The following is a 16971-nucleotide window of genomic DNA, read 5'->3' on the forward strand; positions in this document are numbered from 1 at the left end:
AGAGAGAGAGAGTGTGTGTGTGTGTGTGTGTGTGTGTGTGTGTGTGTGTGTGTGTGTGTGTGTGTGTGTGTGTGTGTGTGTGTGTGTGTGTGTGTGTGTGCAGGATTAGACCAAGTGAGATATTGAAGGGCACAAGGAATAAACAGAGTATGGGATTCAACAAGCAAATGTTGGAAATCCAAAATAAAAACAGAAATGCTTGGATTCATTTGAGGAAAGACAAGAGTATTTGTGGATGACAAAATTGTTTGAATGTTTGTTTGTAATGGTGCTGCCAATTAAAATGAAAATTTGCATATGAATTACCATTATAGCATTGTCAGACTGGGTTTCAATGTTTGTTCTGTGCTATTGCAGATTTAAGCTCCAGAAGTGATTACTAACACAAGCTCACTGTGAGCTCCAAACATGGAAGATCAACACTCAAAAAAGTCCACCCCCTTTTGTTCACCTTTCCATTGGGGTTTTGTCCTGTTGTTACTCATTGGATTGATGGCGATGGTTCTAAATTTTCAATGGATGAAGGTGTGTAGAATAAATGCAACAATATGTTCATGATGCAGATAGATGAAACAAGAATTTGACATGTTGAGTATAACAATCCAATGTTTATGTATGGTGACTTCTTGCTTCAATCTGAATATTTGACTTTGTGTTAAACCTTTTCATTGGAATATCTGATTTAATTACACATACTGTTTCTACAACTTAATATCTGATTGAAATGTGTTACCTGTCTTTTGCCCATATTTCTTTATATCTCTCTCTGTTCACCTATGCAAATTCCAAACTTGCAGACTTGATTTTCCAAAACTCACATGGTCTGTGCCTTCTTTCTGTTTCCACTTTCCTGAAATTACTGTATAACTAAAATATATTTGCTTAAAGTTCTCTGGATTTAGAATTCAGAATGCAATATTCTCATTTCCTTTTTTAAAGTCTTTGGAAATCGACTGGTCTACAGAATACACCCTTCTTTACTATAATTGGCCCAGATTTTTCAGTTGTAATGATGCAATTTTCCATACTTACACAGTGAAATGGTGAGCACCTTCAGGATATCTGTCATGAACTTGAGTTGACAATCCTGAAGTTTCAGCTAAAGGCTTATTGTTTCTCAGTAGATTATGCTCTTTTGAATCTTTCTCCAATGTAATCAAAAGAAAAATAATCTGAATTGTCAAAAGTAAGTCTTTATGAGCCATTTGCTGTTAAATATCCTGAACATTTTAGGTGCTTGTTGTGAGGTCTCAGAATTTAAATGCTATAAGAGCAACAGGCTTTCTTCTTACAGAAACATCCGCATGATGCTAAGTTAGAACACATCATCAGTGATATTACCTGGGGTCATCAGGTGTTTCGGGTCTTTCAACATCATACACCCTCACCCAGTCGACCCGACCAGGGTTAATGAGATTCCAGCCTGTGACCCAGCAGATCTGCCCTCTTTATCCAGAGTCATCTTGACGCTTTCTCTGCTGCGTCTTTGGTGGTAGAAATGGCTCCTCTTCTTGTCTCTCCCATGATTCCAAGTGCAGTGTATACTTTGCAGAGTGACTTTAATTACTGCTTACAGTGAGACGCTATGTATGTGTATTGTAATTTCTTCACGCAAATAGCTATAAAGACAAAAATTGTAAGGTTGGCTGTATTTCAGCTTTTATGATACAAATATTCAGTTTTAATTAAGTGCTCCTTTAAATATTTAAAATATCAGTTTCCTATCCTTCTTCATTGATCCCTGTCTATGAGAATTCTTTCATGTGTTTGGCTGTTCAGCTGTTTTTTGCCTGAAGTCGATTGTGTGAACATGAAGAAAAATTGTAAAAGGTCAAAGTTAGAGTTCTTTGCCTAAATTCACCAACATTTTGTAACAAGTAAAGTGAACTGATAGTAGAAACAAGCATAACTATGAATGAATAGATATTACAGAAACAAGATAGCAAGATGACAAACTGGATACTGAACATTTTGGATAATTTAACAATTTTGAAGAATATGCAAAAATAAAAAGGACGTTGCGAGCTTCTGTTAACAATGAATGATGGTGCAGGAGTGAAAAATGATGGTCATTTGGAAGATCAAGTTGTAGAGTCACTTCGAATGAAAGAGAAAAATAGCAAGGGAAAGCAGCTACTGATGGCAATGATCTATAGACTCTCTAGGGCAGAACATAAATCAAGCAATTACAGGAACGGTAAGAAAAGTTACGGCAATAATTGTGGGTGTATTTAATCTTCATATATGTCAATCAATTGGCAAGGTAAACATGGTGTGATGTAACTTTAAAAATTGTTCATGATTCCTAGTACAATGCATTGTGGAACAAACCCGGTATGAAATATTTTAGATCTGCAAGTATTCTATATACTTTATAATGATACAGAATCAGTGATGGTTGCTTAGTAAAGAGTCTTCATGGAGAGAAAAGGATTTCATTTTCACTTTGAGAATAATAAAATTAGTTCTACAACTAATAATTTAAAATTGAAATAAATTTACAAAAGTGTAAGGTATAATTGCCTAAAATAGACTGGGAAAATAATTAAAATAATAAGGAGGGGCAAGTATTCACATAAAATCTCAATGAAGGTGTATAAAATGAAGTACGAGGAGGATGATCAATCCATGACGAAGTAAAGAATCAGAATTAGGTTTATTATCACCGGTATGTGGCATGAAATTTGTTAACTTAGCAGCAGCAGTTCAGTGTAAAACATAACCTAGCAGAGAGAGAGAAAAAAATAAAATAAAATGTAATAATAAATAAACGAGTAAATCAATTGCGTATATTGAATAGTTTATAAAAATGTGCAAAAACAGAAATACTGTACATAAAAAAGTGAGGTAGTGTCCAAAGCTTTGTGTTCCAAAGAATTGTGTTACTAACAAAATAACTGTGAATAAAAAGTAAGTGCTACAGCACACAAATATGAAAGTACTGAGACAGTGCAATATGAGTGCAATACTGCTTAGCACTGTGATATGAGGGTCAGCAGGGTCACAGCCTCAGGGAAGAAGCTCTTCCTGTGCCTGCTGGTGCGGGTGCGGAGGCTCCTGTAGCACCTACCGGATGGGAGGAGAGTAAAAAGTCCATGGTTAGGGTGAGATGCATCCTTGATAATGTTTTTCACCCTGCCCAGGCAGCATTTATGGTAGATGTTCTCAATGGTGGTCAATTGGGTGCTGATAATCCACTGGGCAGTTTTCACCACATGCTGGAGTTCTTTGTGGTCTAATACGGGACAATTGCCATACCACACTGAGATGCAGTTGGTGAGTATGCTCTCAATGGTACAGCGATAAAATTCCGTCAGTATCCTGGGACAGGGGTGACCTTTCTTGATGCTCCACTGGAAATAATGGTGCTGTTGCGCCTTTTTGATTAGGATGGAGGAGTTCAGGGACCAGGTGAGATCCTTGGAAATGTGTATACCATGGAATATAGAAGTTTTTGATTGTATTTGTTGACATTCCAAATCTCTTCAGACTCCTAATAAAGTATAGCCGCTGTCTTTCCGCCTTTATGACTAAATCAATGTGTTGGGACCAGGTTAGATCCTCAGAGATCTTGACACCCAGGAGTTATATCAATTGCATAGTGACATATAAAACAGAGCACATAAGGACAGCAGATACTTTCTGAAGGATGTTATTAAACAATGGGTTTGTACACCAAACTGGTATATGAGAATATTGGAAAAACTAGCCTCTTAAGCTGCATTTAATTTACTGAATGTAAATTTTTGTGCTGTCATGATGGCATTTTTTAATCAAACTTTGATTATTAGAGTTGTTTTGCTGAAATACAGTATCTGCCAACTGTTCACAACAGGAACAGTGCAATGATTGGAACAAAATATCAACTTTTTACAATAACTGAACAAGTGTTCAAACAAGTGGTTACCGAAACCAGTTTGTTTCCTAAAATATAGCTGAGCAAATACAGTCAGCTAGGGCAGTCAAAGAACATCTTCATTTGATTTCTGGGTACCCTAGACAGTAGTTGAATTGGAATCGGTTTATTATTGCCGCATGTACTGAGATACAGTGAAAGGCTTGTCTTACATACTGCTCATACAGATAAAATCATTACATGGTGCATTTAGACAGAGCAAATTGGAACAAGAAATGCTGAATAAAGTGTAGCAGGTAGAGGGAAAGTGCAGTGCAGGTAAGCAATAAGGTGCAAGATCAGAACAAGGTATTTTTGTGCTCAAAGAGTTTATCTTACCATATCAGGGAATCATTTAATAGACTTATTAATGTGGAGTAGAAGCTGTCCTCGACCCTGATGGTACATGCTATCAGTTTTTTAAAATCTACTAAAAAAAACCACCCTGTATTGGTATTGGGTTTTCTGACCATGAAATTCTAAACTCAAACTAAGATCTTAAGCCCTATCCAATATAGCTACGGCTACACTCACAAAAGGGAGGTTATAGAGTAGCCCCCTACTCTTTAAAGTCTAGATCATGTCCCTGTTTATCCTCCACTGTGGGCTTCGCTGTCAACACCCACTATCTGAGCGGTGGATCACCCCTCCCTACCAAGGAGCATCTACTTTCAGCGAACAAAGTCATTTAAACACAGTTCATTAATTTTAGAGATTAATTTTAAATCCAGACAAACTTTTAAAACACATTTAAAACTCACAGAGATTTTCTATCTTATAAAAGATTCCCAAGACACAAAGCATTTCCAAAACGCAGGTAAAATTCCTATAGGTTAAGCAGACTTCAACTCATTTTAATGAGTTGCAGATGAATAAGTCATCCATCGCAGATGTTGGAAGTAGAGGAATGATTTTTTGTTCCTTGTCTTTCTGTCATTCTTCTTGATGTTACTTGATCATTCCTAACAAGTCTGACTGCACTGTAACATTTATACTGGGTTTTTTTTTGTTTTGCTCTTTGGATAACTTCTTACACATATAATATTTTTGCATTTACCTTTCACACTGATGATAGAAACATGGAAAGCCTACAACATAATATAGGCCCTTTGGCCCACAATGCTGTGTGGAACATGTACTTGTCACGTACCCTGTGACTGGGTTACCAAACCAGCAGAAATGGAATGATATGTTGGAGTCTGGTGGTACTGTAACTAAAGGTGTTTATTATTAAACTAAGTAATACAGTATCAAAAATGCAAATATACATATAAAACAGGTTAGCAATGAGAAATATAGAAGTGTAGGAATAAGAATCAAAACCAAGCTCTATCATAGTCTAGGGGTAAATGAATAGTCTTAAGATAATGCAGAGTTCAGTTCAGTTCAGTTTGGGTTGAGGTAATTGCTGTTGTGACGTTGGAGAGAGAGAGAGTGAGAGATGAGCAGCTGCAGCAGGCAAACCTTCCATTGTCTTCTTGTTCCATTGTACCGTTGTGGTCACTGATTATGACCCCTCCGTTCCAAGCCAGACCGTTCTTCAGTGGTGGGCTCGTCACCCAGGCGTGGGTGGACACACACACAAGCCCCCACCGGCCTGGTTTTAAATTTTACATCCTTGTGTCTCTCTCATTATCAGTATGTGTAGCATGGCACCTCTCCCCCTCTTTATCTCTCTCTTGTTAGCAGCATAGTTCACGGGGGTCAACTCTGGACCCCATCTCCCCATGGTTTGCTCATCGCACATAACATACTTAATTAGAAATAAGATACATAGAAACATATAAAATCTACAGCACAATACAGGTCCTTTGGCCCACAAAGCAGTGCTGAACATGTCCTTACCTTAGAACCACCTAGGCTTATCCATAGCCCTCTATTTTTCTAAGCTCCATACATCCATCCATGAGTCTCTTAAAAGACCCTATCATTTCCACCTCCACCACCATCACCGGCAGCCCATTCCATGCACTCACCACTCTCTGTGTAAAAGAACTTACCCTTGCCTTCTCCTCTGTACCTACTTCCAAGCACCTTAAAACTGTGTCCTCTCGTGATGGCCATTTCAGCCCTGGCAAAATGCCTCTGACTATCGACACAATCAATGCCTCTCATCATCTTATACACCTCTCATCCTGTGCCACTGCAAGGAGAAAAGGCCAAGTTCACTAAACCTGTTCTCATAAGGCACGCTCCCCAGTCCAGGCAGCATCCTTGTAAATCTCCTCTGCACCCTTTCCATAGCTTCAATTTTTTTAATGTCTTTTATTACCTCACTGCTCTTAAACTCAAACCCATGGTTGATGAAGACCAATGCTCCATATGCCGCCTCAACCACATAGTCAACTTGCGCGGCAGCCTTGAGTGTCCAATGGACTTGGATCCCAAGATACCTCTGATTCTCCAAACTGTCAAGAGTCTTACCATTAATACTGTATTCTGCCATCATACTTGACCTACCAAAATGAACCACCTCACACTTATCTGGTTTGAACACCATCTGCAAGTTCTCAGCCCAGTTTTGCATCCTATCATTGTCCTGCTATAACCTCTGACAGCCCTCCACGCTAACCACAACACCCCAACCTTTGTGTCATCAGCAGATTTACTAACCCATCCCACCACTTCCTCATCCAGGTCATTTATAAAAATCATGAAGAGAAGGAGTACCATAGAACCATAGAACACTGCAGCACAGTACAGGCCCTTCAGCCCTCCATGTTGTGCTGACCCATATAATCCTTTAAAAAGTACTAAACCCCGACTACCCCATAACCCTCCATTTTTCTTTCATCCATGTGCCTGTCCAAGAGGCTCTTAAATACCCCTAATGTTTTAGCCTCCACCACCATCCCTGGCAAGTCATTCCAAGCACTCACAACCCTCTGTGTAAAACACTTACCCCTGATGTCTCCCCTAAACATCCCTCCCTTAATTTTGTACATATGCCCTCTGGTGTTTGCTATTTGTGCCCTGGGAAACAGGTACTGACTATCTACCCTATCTATGCCTCTCATAATTTTGTAGACCTCGATCAAGTCCCCTCTCATTCTTTTACGCTCCAAAGAGAAAAGTCCCAGCTGTGCTAACCTTGCTTCATATGACTTGTTCTCCAAACCAGGCAACATCCTGTAAATCTCCTCTGCACCCTCTCCATAGCTTCCACATCCTTCCTATAATGAGGTGACCAGAATTGAACACAATACTCTAAGTGCAGTCTCACCAGAGATTTGTAGAGTTGCAACATGACCTCTCTACTCTTGAACTCAATCCCCCTGTTAATGAAGCCTAGCATCCCATAGGCCTTCTTAACTACCCTATCAACCTGTGTAGCGACCTTGAGGGATGTATGGATTTGAACCCCAAGGTCCCTTTGTTCATCCACACTCTTAAGTAACTGACCATTAATCCAGTACTCAGTCTTCTGGTTTGTCCTTCCAAAATGCATCACCTCACAGTTGTCTGGTTTGAACTCCATCTGTCATTATTCTGCCCAACTTTGCACCCTGTCTATATCCTCTTGTAACCTTCGACAACCTACAGCTCCATCCACAACTCCTCCAATCTTCGTGTTATCTGCAAACTTAATCACCCATCCTTCCGCCTCTACATCCAGATCATTTATAAAAATCACAAATAGCAGGTGTCCCAGGACAGATCCCTGCAGCACTCCACTAGTCACCAACTTCCAGGCAGAATACTTTCCTTCCACAACTACCCTCTGCTTTCTTCCTTTAAGCCAATTTTTTATCCAAATAGCCAAGGTTCCACTTATCCCATGCCTCGTGACTTTCTGGATGAATCTCTCGTGAGGGACCTTGTCAAATGCTTTGCTAAAGTTCATGTAGAACACATCCACTGCTATACCCTCATCAATTTCTTTTATTACCTCTTCCAAAAACTCAATCAGGCTCATGAGGCATGATCTTCCCTTCACAAAGCCATGTTGCCTATCCATGAGTAGACTGTACTTCTCCAAATGCTCTATCCTTAAGAATCCTTTCCAGTAGTTTGCAGACCACCGACGTAAGACTCACTGGTCTATAGTTCCCAGGTTTCTCCCTATTACCTTTTTTAAACAATGGAACTACATTTGCCATTCTCCAGTCCTCCGGCTCTTCCCCTGTAGCCAAAGAGGATTCAAAGATCATAGCTAATGCTCCTGCGATCTCTTCTCTCAATTCCCACAACAACCTGTGGTGTATCATATCCGGCCCTGGGGATTTATCAATCTTAATGTTTTTAAGAAGATCCAGCACTTCTTCTTCCTTAATCTCCACACTGTCCAGCACACAGGCCCGCTCTACTTCAACCTCATCCTGATCACGATCCTTTTCACTTATGAATACTGAAGCAAAGTACCAGAATAGATCCCTGAGGCACACCACTGGTCACTGACCTCCATGCAGAATATAACCTGTCTACAACCACTTCTGTGGGTAGGTTATTTCTGGATCCACAAAGCATGGTCCCCTTGGATCCCATGCCTCCTTACTATCTCAATAAGCCTTGCATGGAGTACCTTATCAAATGCCTTACTGAAATCCATTTACACTACATCTACTGTTCTACCTTCATCAATGTGTTTAATCACATCCTCTAAAAATTCAGTCAGGCTCATAAGGCATGACCTGCCCTTGACAAAGCCATGCTGACTATTCCTAATCATATTATGCCTCTCTAAACGTTCATAAATCCTGCCTCTCATGATCTTTTCCATCAATTTACTAACCATTGAAGACTCACTGGTCTATAATTTTTTGGGCTATCTCTACTCCCTTTCTTGAATAAGGGAATAACATCTGCAACCCTCCAATACTCTGGAACCTCTCCTGTCCCCATTGATGATGCAAAGATCATTGCCGGAGGCTCAGCAATCTACTGCCTCACCTCCCACAGTAGCCTGGGCTACATCTTGTCCCATATTGGTGACTTATCCAACTTAATGCTTCCAATAGCTCCAGCACATCCTGTTTCATAATGTCTATATGCTCAAGCTTTTCACTCTGTTGTAATTCATCGCTTCAATTGCCAGGATCCTTTTCTGTAGTGAATGCTGAAGCAGCTGATCTGAAAGCTTCTGGGGACAGAGTTCCTAGGTACCCATAATTAATGCTTTGAATTCTGACTCTGAGTACACAACCCTTCCAACTATTGACAGATCAGTTATGTGATGTGCTATGTGATGGTATCAATCTGGTCTGCAAGCTTCCTTTCTAAGCAAATTCCTTGTCTGGTTCGTTCCAAGTTCAATTAGTACAACATCGTTGACTTCCACTACATCTAGCCCAGTTCTGGGGGCCAGCATCCTGTGTTCGATAGACAGTGCTGTTTTATTTGGAAAGTAGTCCTTTTAACTTCAAACCAATTATTGCTTGCTACTTACTTCAAAAACCAAAGACAGGTTCTTGTTTGAGACAATGAATATTGGTTAGAAATTTAACATACTCAGAACAACTCTTTGATCTCTAGAAGCTCACAGCTGCTAGGTTAGAAAGCTGAAGTTGGCAAAAAGGCTGACTGGCCCTGGACAGTGATTATACATCACAAAACAATGTCACTTTATATGCATACAGGCTATGTATATAACAGCACTTGTACATTATGTTTACCGGATTGTTTTTATTTTTATATATCATGTCTTTTAGTTTGTTATTTTGTGTTCTTTATGTTTTTTATGCTGCATCAGATCCAGAGTAATGATCATTTCATTCTCCTTTACATTTGAGTACTCAGGAATGACACTAAACATTCTTGAATCTTAAATCTTCCGTCTGATGGAAGAGGGGAGAAGAGAAATTACTTGGGCTGGGTGGGATCTTTGATAATGCTGGCTGCTTTACTGTGGCAGCAAAGTGTACAGAGAGAGTCAGTGGAGGGGAGGCTGGTTTATATGTTGTGCTGAGCTGCATCCACATCTCTGTTGCTTCTTGTTGTCATGGGCAGAGCAGATGCCCCATTCTGCATCCATATAGGATGTTTCTCGTGGGGTTAATTGATAAGGGCTGATGGGGATGTGTCAAACTCCTCTTGCTTCTTGAGGATATCAAGGAATTGTTGAGCTTTCTTGGCCATGGTGTCTACATGGTTGATTCAGGTCAGGCCATTTGTGATATTCACTCTGTGGAATCTGAAACTCTCCACCCACTTGACACCACTGATATAGGTAGGACTTCGGTCACTTCCCCCTTCCTAAAGTCAATGACCAACTCTTTTGTTTTGCTGACACTACAGGAAAAATCATTGTCATGACACCATGTCACTAAACACTATACCTCCTTCCTGTACTCCAACTCTTTGCTATTTGAGATACAACCCACTATGGTGGTATCATCTGCAAATTTGTCAATGAAGTTAGAACAGAACCTGGCCATAGAGTCATGTGTGCACAGGGAGTAAAATAAGGGGCTGAGGACACAACCTTAAGGAGCAACAGTGTTTAGAATAATTGTGGTAGAGATGTGGCTGCCTATCCTTACTAATTGCCGACTGTTGGTCAGGAAGTCAAAGATCCATTTGCAGGAGTAAATGTTGACCCCAGAGTTCAGAGTTTGCAGATGAGTTTGCTTGGAGTTATAGTACTGAAGGTGGAGCAGTAGTTAATAAACTACAATCTGACAAAGGTGTTTTTATTGCCTGATACTCCAGAGATGAATGTAGGATAGGAGATGTTATCCACTGTTAACCTGTGTTGGCAGTGGGTAAATTGTAATGGGTTGAGGTTGTAGGGAAAGTTTGACTTAATAAATACCATGACCAGCCTCTCAGAGCATCTATGATAGTGGATATTAGAATTACTGAGTGGTAGTCATTAGGCATATTGCCATGTATTTCTTGGACTCATGGTTGATAATGGCCTTCTTAAAGCAGGTGGGAACAACAGAAAGAAGCAGGGAGAGGTTAAAAATGTTTGCAAATACCCCCACCAACTGTCTGCACAGGATCTAAGTACACATCCAGGGACACCATCTGGGCCAAATGCTTTCCACAGGTTCATTCTCCAGATGGCTAATCTAATACCTGCAATGGTGACTGTGGATTCAGCTGCACTGTCAAGATGTGTGGTGATGTACTCATTCCCTTCTGTCCAAAACAAGCACAGAATGTGTTCTAAACACATCAGGAAGGGAAATGCTGTTGTCAGCAATGCTGTCCGATCTAATTTTGTTGCCTTTTAAGCATGTAAGCCCTGCCATCATTGACAGCTGTGTTGGAACTCAATTTTTGTCTGGTGCAGTTACTTGTCATCTTTAATAGCTTTTCAGAGGTCATATTTTGGTTTCTCGTAAAGGTCAGGTTTAGTTGATTTGAATGTGGCAGAGCTGAACTTTTAGTAGGGTTGGATCTCCCAGTTCATTTGTGGATTTTGGTTTATCCTTTTTGGTACAGTCCTTAACATGGTGTGTGAAGGAAGAGAAGCTGGTGCAGTTACTATTACAAGAGAGAAGGTGCTCAAAATGCTTAAAGACTTAAAGGTACATAAGTAACCCAGACCAGATGAACTGCACCCTAGGGCTCAAAGGTAGCATTAGAGATTGTTATGGCATTAGAAATGATCTATCAAAAATCATTGGACTCAGGCATAGTGCCAGAGGACTGGAAAATTGCAAATGTCACTCTGCTCTTTAAGAAAGGAGGAAGGCCGCAGAAAGGAAATTATAGACCAGTTAGCCTGACCTCAGTAGCTGGGAGGATGTTAGAGTCAATTGTTAAGGATTAGGTACTGGAGTACTTGGTGACATAGGACAAGATAGGACAAAGTCAGCATAGTTTCCTTCAGGGAAAATCCTGCCTGATGAACCAGTTGGAATTCTTTGAGGAGATTACAAGTAGGATAGATAAAGGGGATGCAGTGGATGTTGTATATTTGGACTTTCAGAAGGCCTTTGACAAGGTGCCACACATGAGGCTGCTTACCAAGTTAGGAGCCCATGGTATTATAGGGAAGTTACTAAGATGGTTAGAGCATTTGCTGATTAGAAGAAGACAGTGAGTGGGAATAAAAGGACACTTGTCTGGTTGGTTACCAGTGACTAGTGGTGTTCCACAGGGGTCAGTGTTGAGACCACTTCCTTTTGATGCTGTATATAAATGATTTAGATGATAAAATAGAAGGCTTTGTTGCCAAGTTTGCAGATGATATGAAGATTTGTGGAGGGGCAGATAGTGTTGAGGAAACAGGCAAGATGCAGAAGGACTTAGATGGTCTAGGAGAATGGACCAGGTAGTGGCAAATGAAATATAACGTTGGAAAATGTATGGCCGTGCCCTTTAGTAGTAGAAATAGATGCACGGACTATTTTCTAAATTGGGAGAAAATCCAAAAATCTGAGATGCAAGAGGCCTTGGGAGTCCTTGTGCAGAACACCCTAAAGGTTAACCTGCAGCTTGAGTCAGTGGTGAGGAAGGCAAATGCAATGTTAGCATTCATTTCAAGAGGTCTAGAATACAAGAACAGGGATGTGATGCCGAGGCTTTATAAGGCACTGGTGAGGCCTCACGAGTGTTGTGAACAGTTTTGGGCTTCTCATCTTGGAAGAGATGTGCTGGCATTGGAGAGGGTCCAGAGGAGGTTCACAAGGATTATTCCAGAATACGAGGAATGTTTGATGGCTCTGGGTCTGTACTCACTGGAATTTAGAAGGATGAGGGGTGATCTCATTGAAACCTTTCAAATGTTGAAAGGACTAGACAGAGTAGATGAGGAAAGGATGTTTCCCATGTGGGAAAGTCTAGGACAAGAGGACACAGCCTCAGGATAGAGAGCCACGTCCATTCAAAACAGAGATGCAAAGAAATTTCTTTGGCCAGAGGATGGTGAATTTGTGGAATTTGTTGCCACGTGCAGCTGTATAGGCCAGGTTGTTGGGTGTATTTAAGGCAGAGATTGATAGGTTCTTGACGGGACATGGCATCGAAGGTTACGGGGAGAAGGCGGGGAAATGGCATTGAGGAGGAGAGAAAAAGGATTAGCTATGATTAAATGGCGGATGATACTCGATGGGCCAAATGGCCTAATTCTGCTCCTATTTCTTAAGGTCTTAAAAATCGGTAATGCAACTGTCTATGTTCTCTGCACTTGGGCCCACTTGACACAATATGTAGATAAGCCTGCGAGAGGAGAGGCTGTACTTGATCTGGCATTCGGAAAGAACCTGGTCAGGTGTCAGATCTCTCAGTGGGAGAGCATTTTGAAGATAGTGATTATAATTCTATCTCCTTTAGCATAGCATTGGAGAGAGATAGGAGCAGACAAGTTAGGAAAGCATTTAATTGGAAGTAAAGAGCAATATGAGACTATCAGGAAAGAACTTGGAAGCATAAATTGGGAACAGGTGTTCTCTAGGAAATACATGGAAGAAACGTGGCAAATGTTCAGGGGATATTTGCGTAGAGTTCTGCACAGGTACGTTCCAATGAGACAGGGAAAGGGTGGTAGGGTACAGGAACCGTAGTGTACAAAGGCTATTGTAAATCTAGTCAAGATGAAAAGAAGAGCTTACAAAAGGTTCAAAAAACTAGGCAATGATAGAGATCTAGAAGATTATAAGGCTAGCAGGAAGGAGTTTAAGAAAGAAATTAGGAGAGCCAGAAGGGGTCAAAAGAAGGCCTTGGTGGACAGGATTAAGGAAAACCCCAAGACATTCTACAAGGATGTGAAGAGCAAGAGGACAAGATGTGAGAGAATAGGAGTGACAATCAAGAGTGACAGTGGAAAAGTATGTATGGAACTGGAAGAGATAGTACAGGTACTTAATGAATACTTTGCTTCAGTATTCACTAAGGAAAAGAATCTTGGTGATTGTAGGGATGACTTACAGTGGACTGAAAAGCTTGAGCATGTAGGTATTAAGAAAGAGGATGTGCTGGAGCATTTGGAAAGCATCAAGTTGTATATGTCACCAGGACTTGATGAGATGTACCCCAGGCTACTGTGGGAGGCGAGGGCAGAGATTCCTCAGCCTCTGACGATGATCTTTGCATCATCAATGGGGATGCAAGAGGCTCCAGAGGATTGGAGGGTTGCAGGTGTTGTTCTATTATTCAAGAAAGGGAGTAGAGATAGCCCAGGAAATTATAGACCAGTGATTCTTACCTCAGTGCTAGGTAAGTTGATGGAGAAGATCCTGACAGGCAAGATTTATGAACATTTGGAGAGGCATAATATGCTTAGGAATAGTCAGCATGGCTGTGTCAAAGGCAGGTTGTGCCTTATGAGCCTGATTGAATTTTCTGAGGCTGTTAGTAAACACACTGATGAAGGTAGAGCAGTAGATGTAGTGTATATGGATTTCAGCTAGGCATTTGATAAGGTACCCCATGCAAGGCTTATTGAGAAAGTAAGGAGGCATGGGATCCAAGGGGATCTTGCTTTGTGGATCCAGAATTGGCTTGCCCACAGGAGGCAAAGGGTGGTTGCAGATGGGTCATATTCTGCATGGAAGTCAGTGACCAATGCTGTGCCTCAGGGATCTGTCCTGGGACCCCTACTCTTTGTGATTTTTATACATGACCTGGAAAAGAAAGTGGAGGGATTGGTTCATAAATTTGCTGATGACCAGTTCTTGGAAATGTTTTAAGTTGCTTGGAAGTAGGTACAGAGGGGTAAGTTTTTTATGGAGAGAGTGGTGAGTGTGTTGAATGGGCTGCCGGTGACAGTGATTGAGGCAGATACGATAGGGTCTTTTAAGAGACTCCTGGACAGGTACGTGGAGCTTAGAAAAATAGAGGGCTATGGGTAACCCTAGGTAATCTCTAAGGTAAGGACATGTTCGGCACAGCTTTGTGGGCCGAAGGGCCTGTATTGTGCTGTAGGTTTTCTATGTTTCTATGTTTCTAAGCCTTGGTTAGTAAGTTTGCAGATGACACTAAAATGTGTGTAATCATGGATAGTGAAGATAGCTATCTAGAATTAGATGGTATCTTGGTCAGCTGGGTAAGCAGGCTGGGGAATGGCAAATGGTTTAGTTCAGATAGGTGAAAAATATTGTATTTTGTTTGGACAAAGGAGGGTAGGACTCTCACAATGACTGGTAGAGCCTCCAGGAGTGTTGTAGAACAAAGAGTCCTCGGATTACAAGTACATGATTCACTAAAAGCAGTATCTCAGGTGGGCAGGATGGTGAAAAAGAGCATTTAGCATGATAGCTTTCATCGGCTCGAACATTCAGTATGGAAGCCAGGATGTTATATTGCAGTTGTGTACCGTATTGCTGCCGCAAAATAAACTTCACAGCATAGGTGAGTGATAAACATAGTTTTCATTCTGATTTGGAGTAATGTTTTTAAATGTGGTCACCCTGCTATAGGAGAGATGGTATTGATCTGGAAAGGGTGCAGGGAAGATGTACAAGGATGTTGTCAGGATTTGTGTGACTGACATAGAGAGAGCTTGAGCAGGCTAGGACTTTATTCTCTGAAGTGTAAAAGAATGTGGGGTGATCTTCCAGAGGTATATATAGTCATGAGGGCATAGAGAGGATGAATGCATATAATCTTTTACTCTAGGTTAGTGAATCAAGACATAGAGGACATAGATTTAAAGAGAAAGGGTAACACACACAAAAAGCTCGAGGAACTCAGCAGGCCAGGCAGCATCTATGAAAATAAAATACAGTCAGCGTTTCAGGCTGCGGCCCTTCAGCAGGTTTTGTGTGTCAGCCCAATGTGTCAACTGTATTTTTTCTCCATAGACACTGCCTGGCCTGCTAAGTTCCTCCAGCATTTTGTGTGTGTGTTGCTTGGATTTCCAGCATCTGCAGATTTTCTCTTGTTTGTGATAGGAGAAAGGGTATCTAGGCTGAATTGATGTATCTGAGACAAAGTGCTTGCTTCCTTCCGTATGAGTCTGTTTCTGTGATCTTATTTTTACTACAGCCATCTATCCATCTAAATCTCTTCCCTGTAATACGATTTTACATCTATACTCTGAGATAACTTTCTAAGTTCAGTTCTTTCCTTCATTTTTGACCTTCTATCTTCCCATCTGGCAAGATTCTGAACAACTCTCTTAGGGTATTAAAATCCTTGCATTTTCTGAGGCTTCAATTTGGTAAGTTAAGAAGATGAACCTTATGTACAAATATAGTTATTTTACTAAAATATTCCATTCTACAGTTTGGAGATGAAACAAATGGAATATGGAAGAAATATCCAGATCCAAAGTTTAATCACACAGCAGAGCAGCGAAAGGAAGAAACTCCGTCATCTTGGACTGACAGACTTTTAAAATGTGGCTATCAGAATCACAGCTTCACCCCTGAAGAAAGATCAGAGGGTGTGGTTCTGATCAAAATGATTGAATGGCCAAAGCCTCCCAGACCTAATGTGCCTTTTCAGAAAAGCAGTGACCCATCACATGCATATTTTGTTATTTTAAATTCTGGAAAGACTTTCTATGTTGGAGATCAGTTACAGGTGATGGTGCGTATGTATGATTTTGAAGGAAATCCGAAGCAATACGGGGGTGACTATCTCCAAGCCCGGATCCACACTCCAGAGTTGAAAGCCGGTTCAGCAGGAACGGTTATAGATCTCCAAAATGGAACTTATCACATCAATTTTACCTTATTCTGGCCAGGAGAAGTCCACGTGTCTGTTTCTTTGGTTCATCCCAGTGAAGGGGTTCAAGCCCTTAAAAGAATACGGAAGGAAAACCCAGACAGAGTGTATTTTAAAAGCACTTTCAAATCGGGGAATACCTCGCAGATCACTGTGTGTAATTTCTGTTTGTCTCAAACTAAACCGCTCTGTAACTTTACTGATCTCAGGACTGGGGAGCCCTGGTTCTGTTACAGACCAGAGAAGCTTCCCTGCTCATCTCGTGTCAACCATGCGATGGGAGGTTATAAGAAGAACCTCTTAATTGGAGAAGAATTGCATTATTTTCAAAGGTATGGTAATCATTCTCATTAGATACTAGCATTCATTTTCTTCACATCTATAAACTTGTTTCATAAACTAATCAAATTAATTTCTTTAAAAGAGCAGTGTGATTCATCTCTGTAAACTGAAACCATCCATCTGGCTGAAATTCTCATTGAGCTTAAGGAATACAAGGGGTGGCAGGTGCTGCA

General features: G+C 40.8%; 1 protein-coding gene across 1 annotated transcript in view; it reads left to right on the forward strand.

Annotated features, from left to right (window-relative positions):
• Nucleotides 1–338: 338 nt before the first annotated feature.
• Nucleotides 339–16971, forward strand: part of LOC140727646 (NXPE family member 3-like) — a 36813-nt gene continuing 20180 nt past the window's right edge. Inside the window, exons 1-2 of the mRNA XM_073045264.1 lie at nt 339–525; nt 16013–16788. Coding sequence (XP_072901365.1) covers nt 409–525; nt 16013–16788 — 893 coding nt within the window. The 5' untranslated portion in view covers nt 339–408. The remainder of the gene's footprint in view (nt 526–16012; nt 16789–16971) is intronic.

This window comes from Hemitrygon akajei, chromosome 5 (genome assembly GCF_048418815.1).
Source record: "Hemitrygon akajei chromosome 5, sHemAka1.3, whole genome shotgun sequence".
NCBI classification, from domain to species: Eukaryota; Metazoa; Chordata; class Chondrichthyes; order Myliobatiformes; family Dasyatidae; genus Hemitrygon; species Hemitrygon akajei.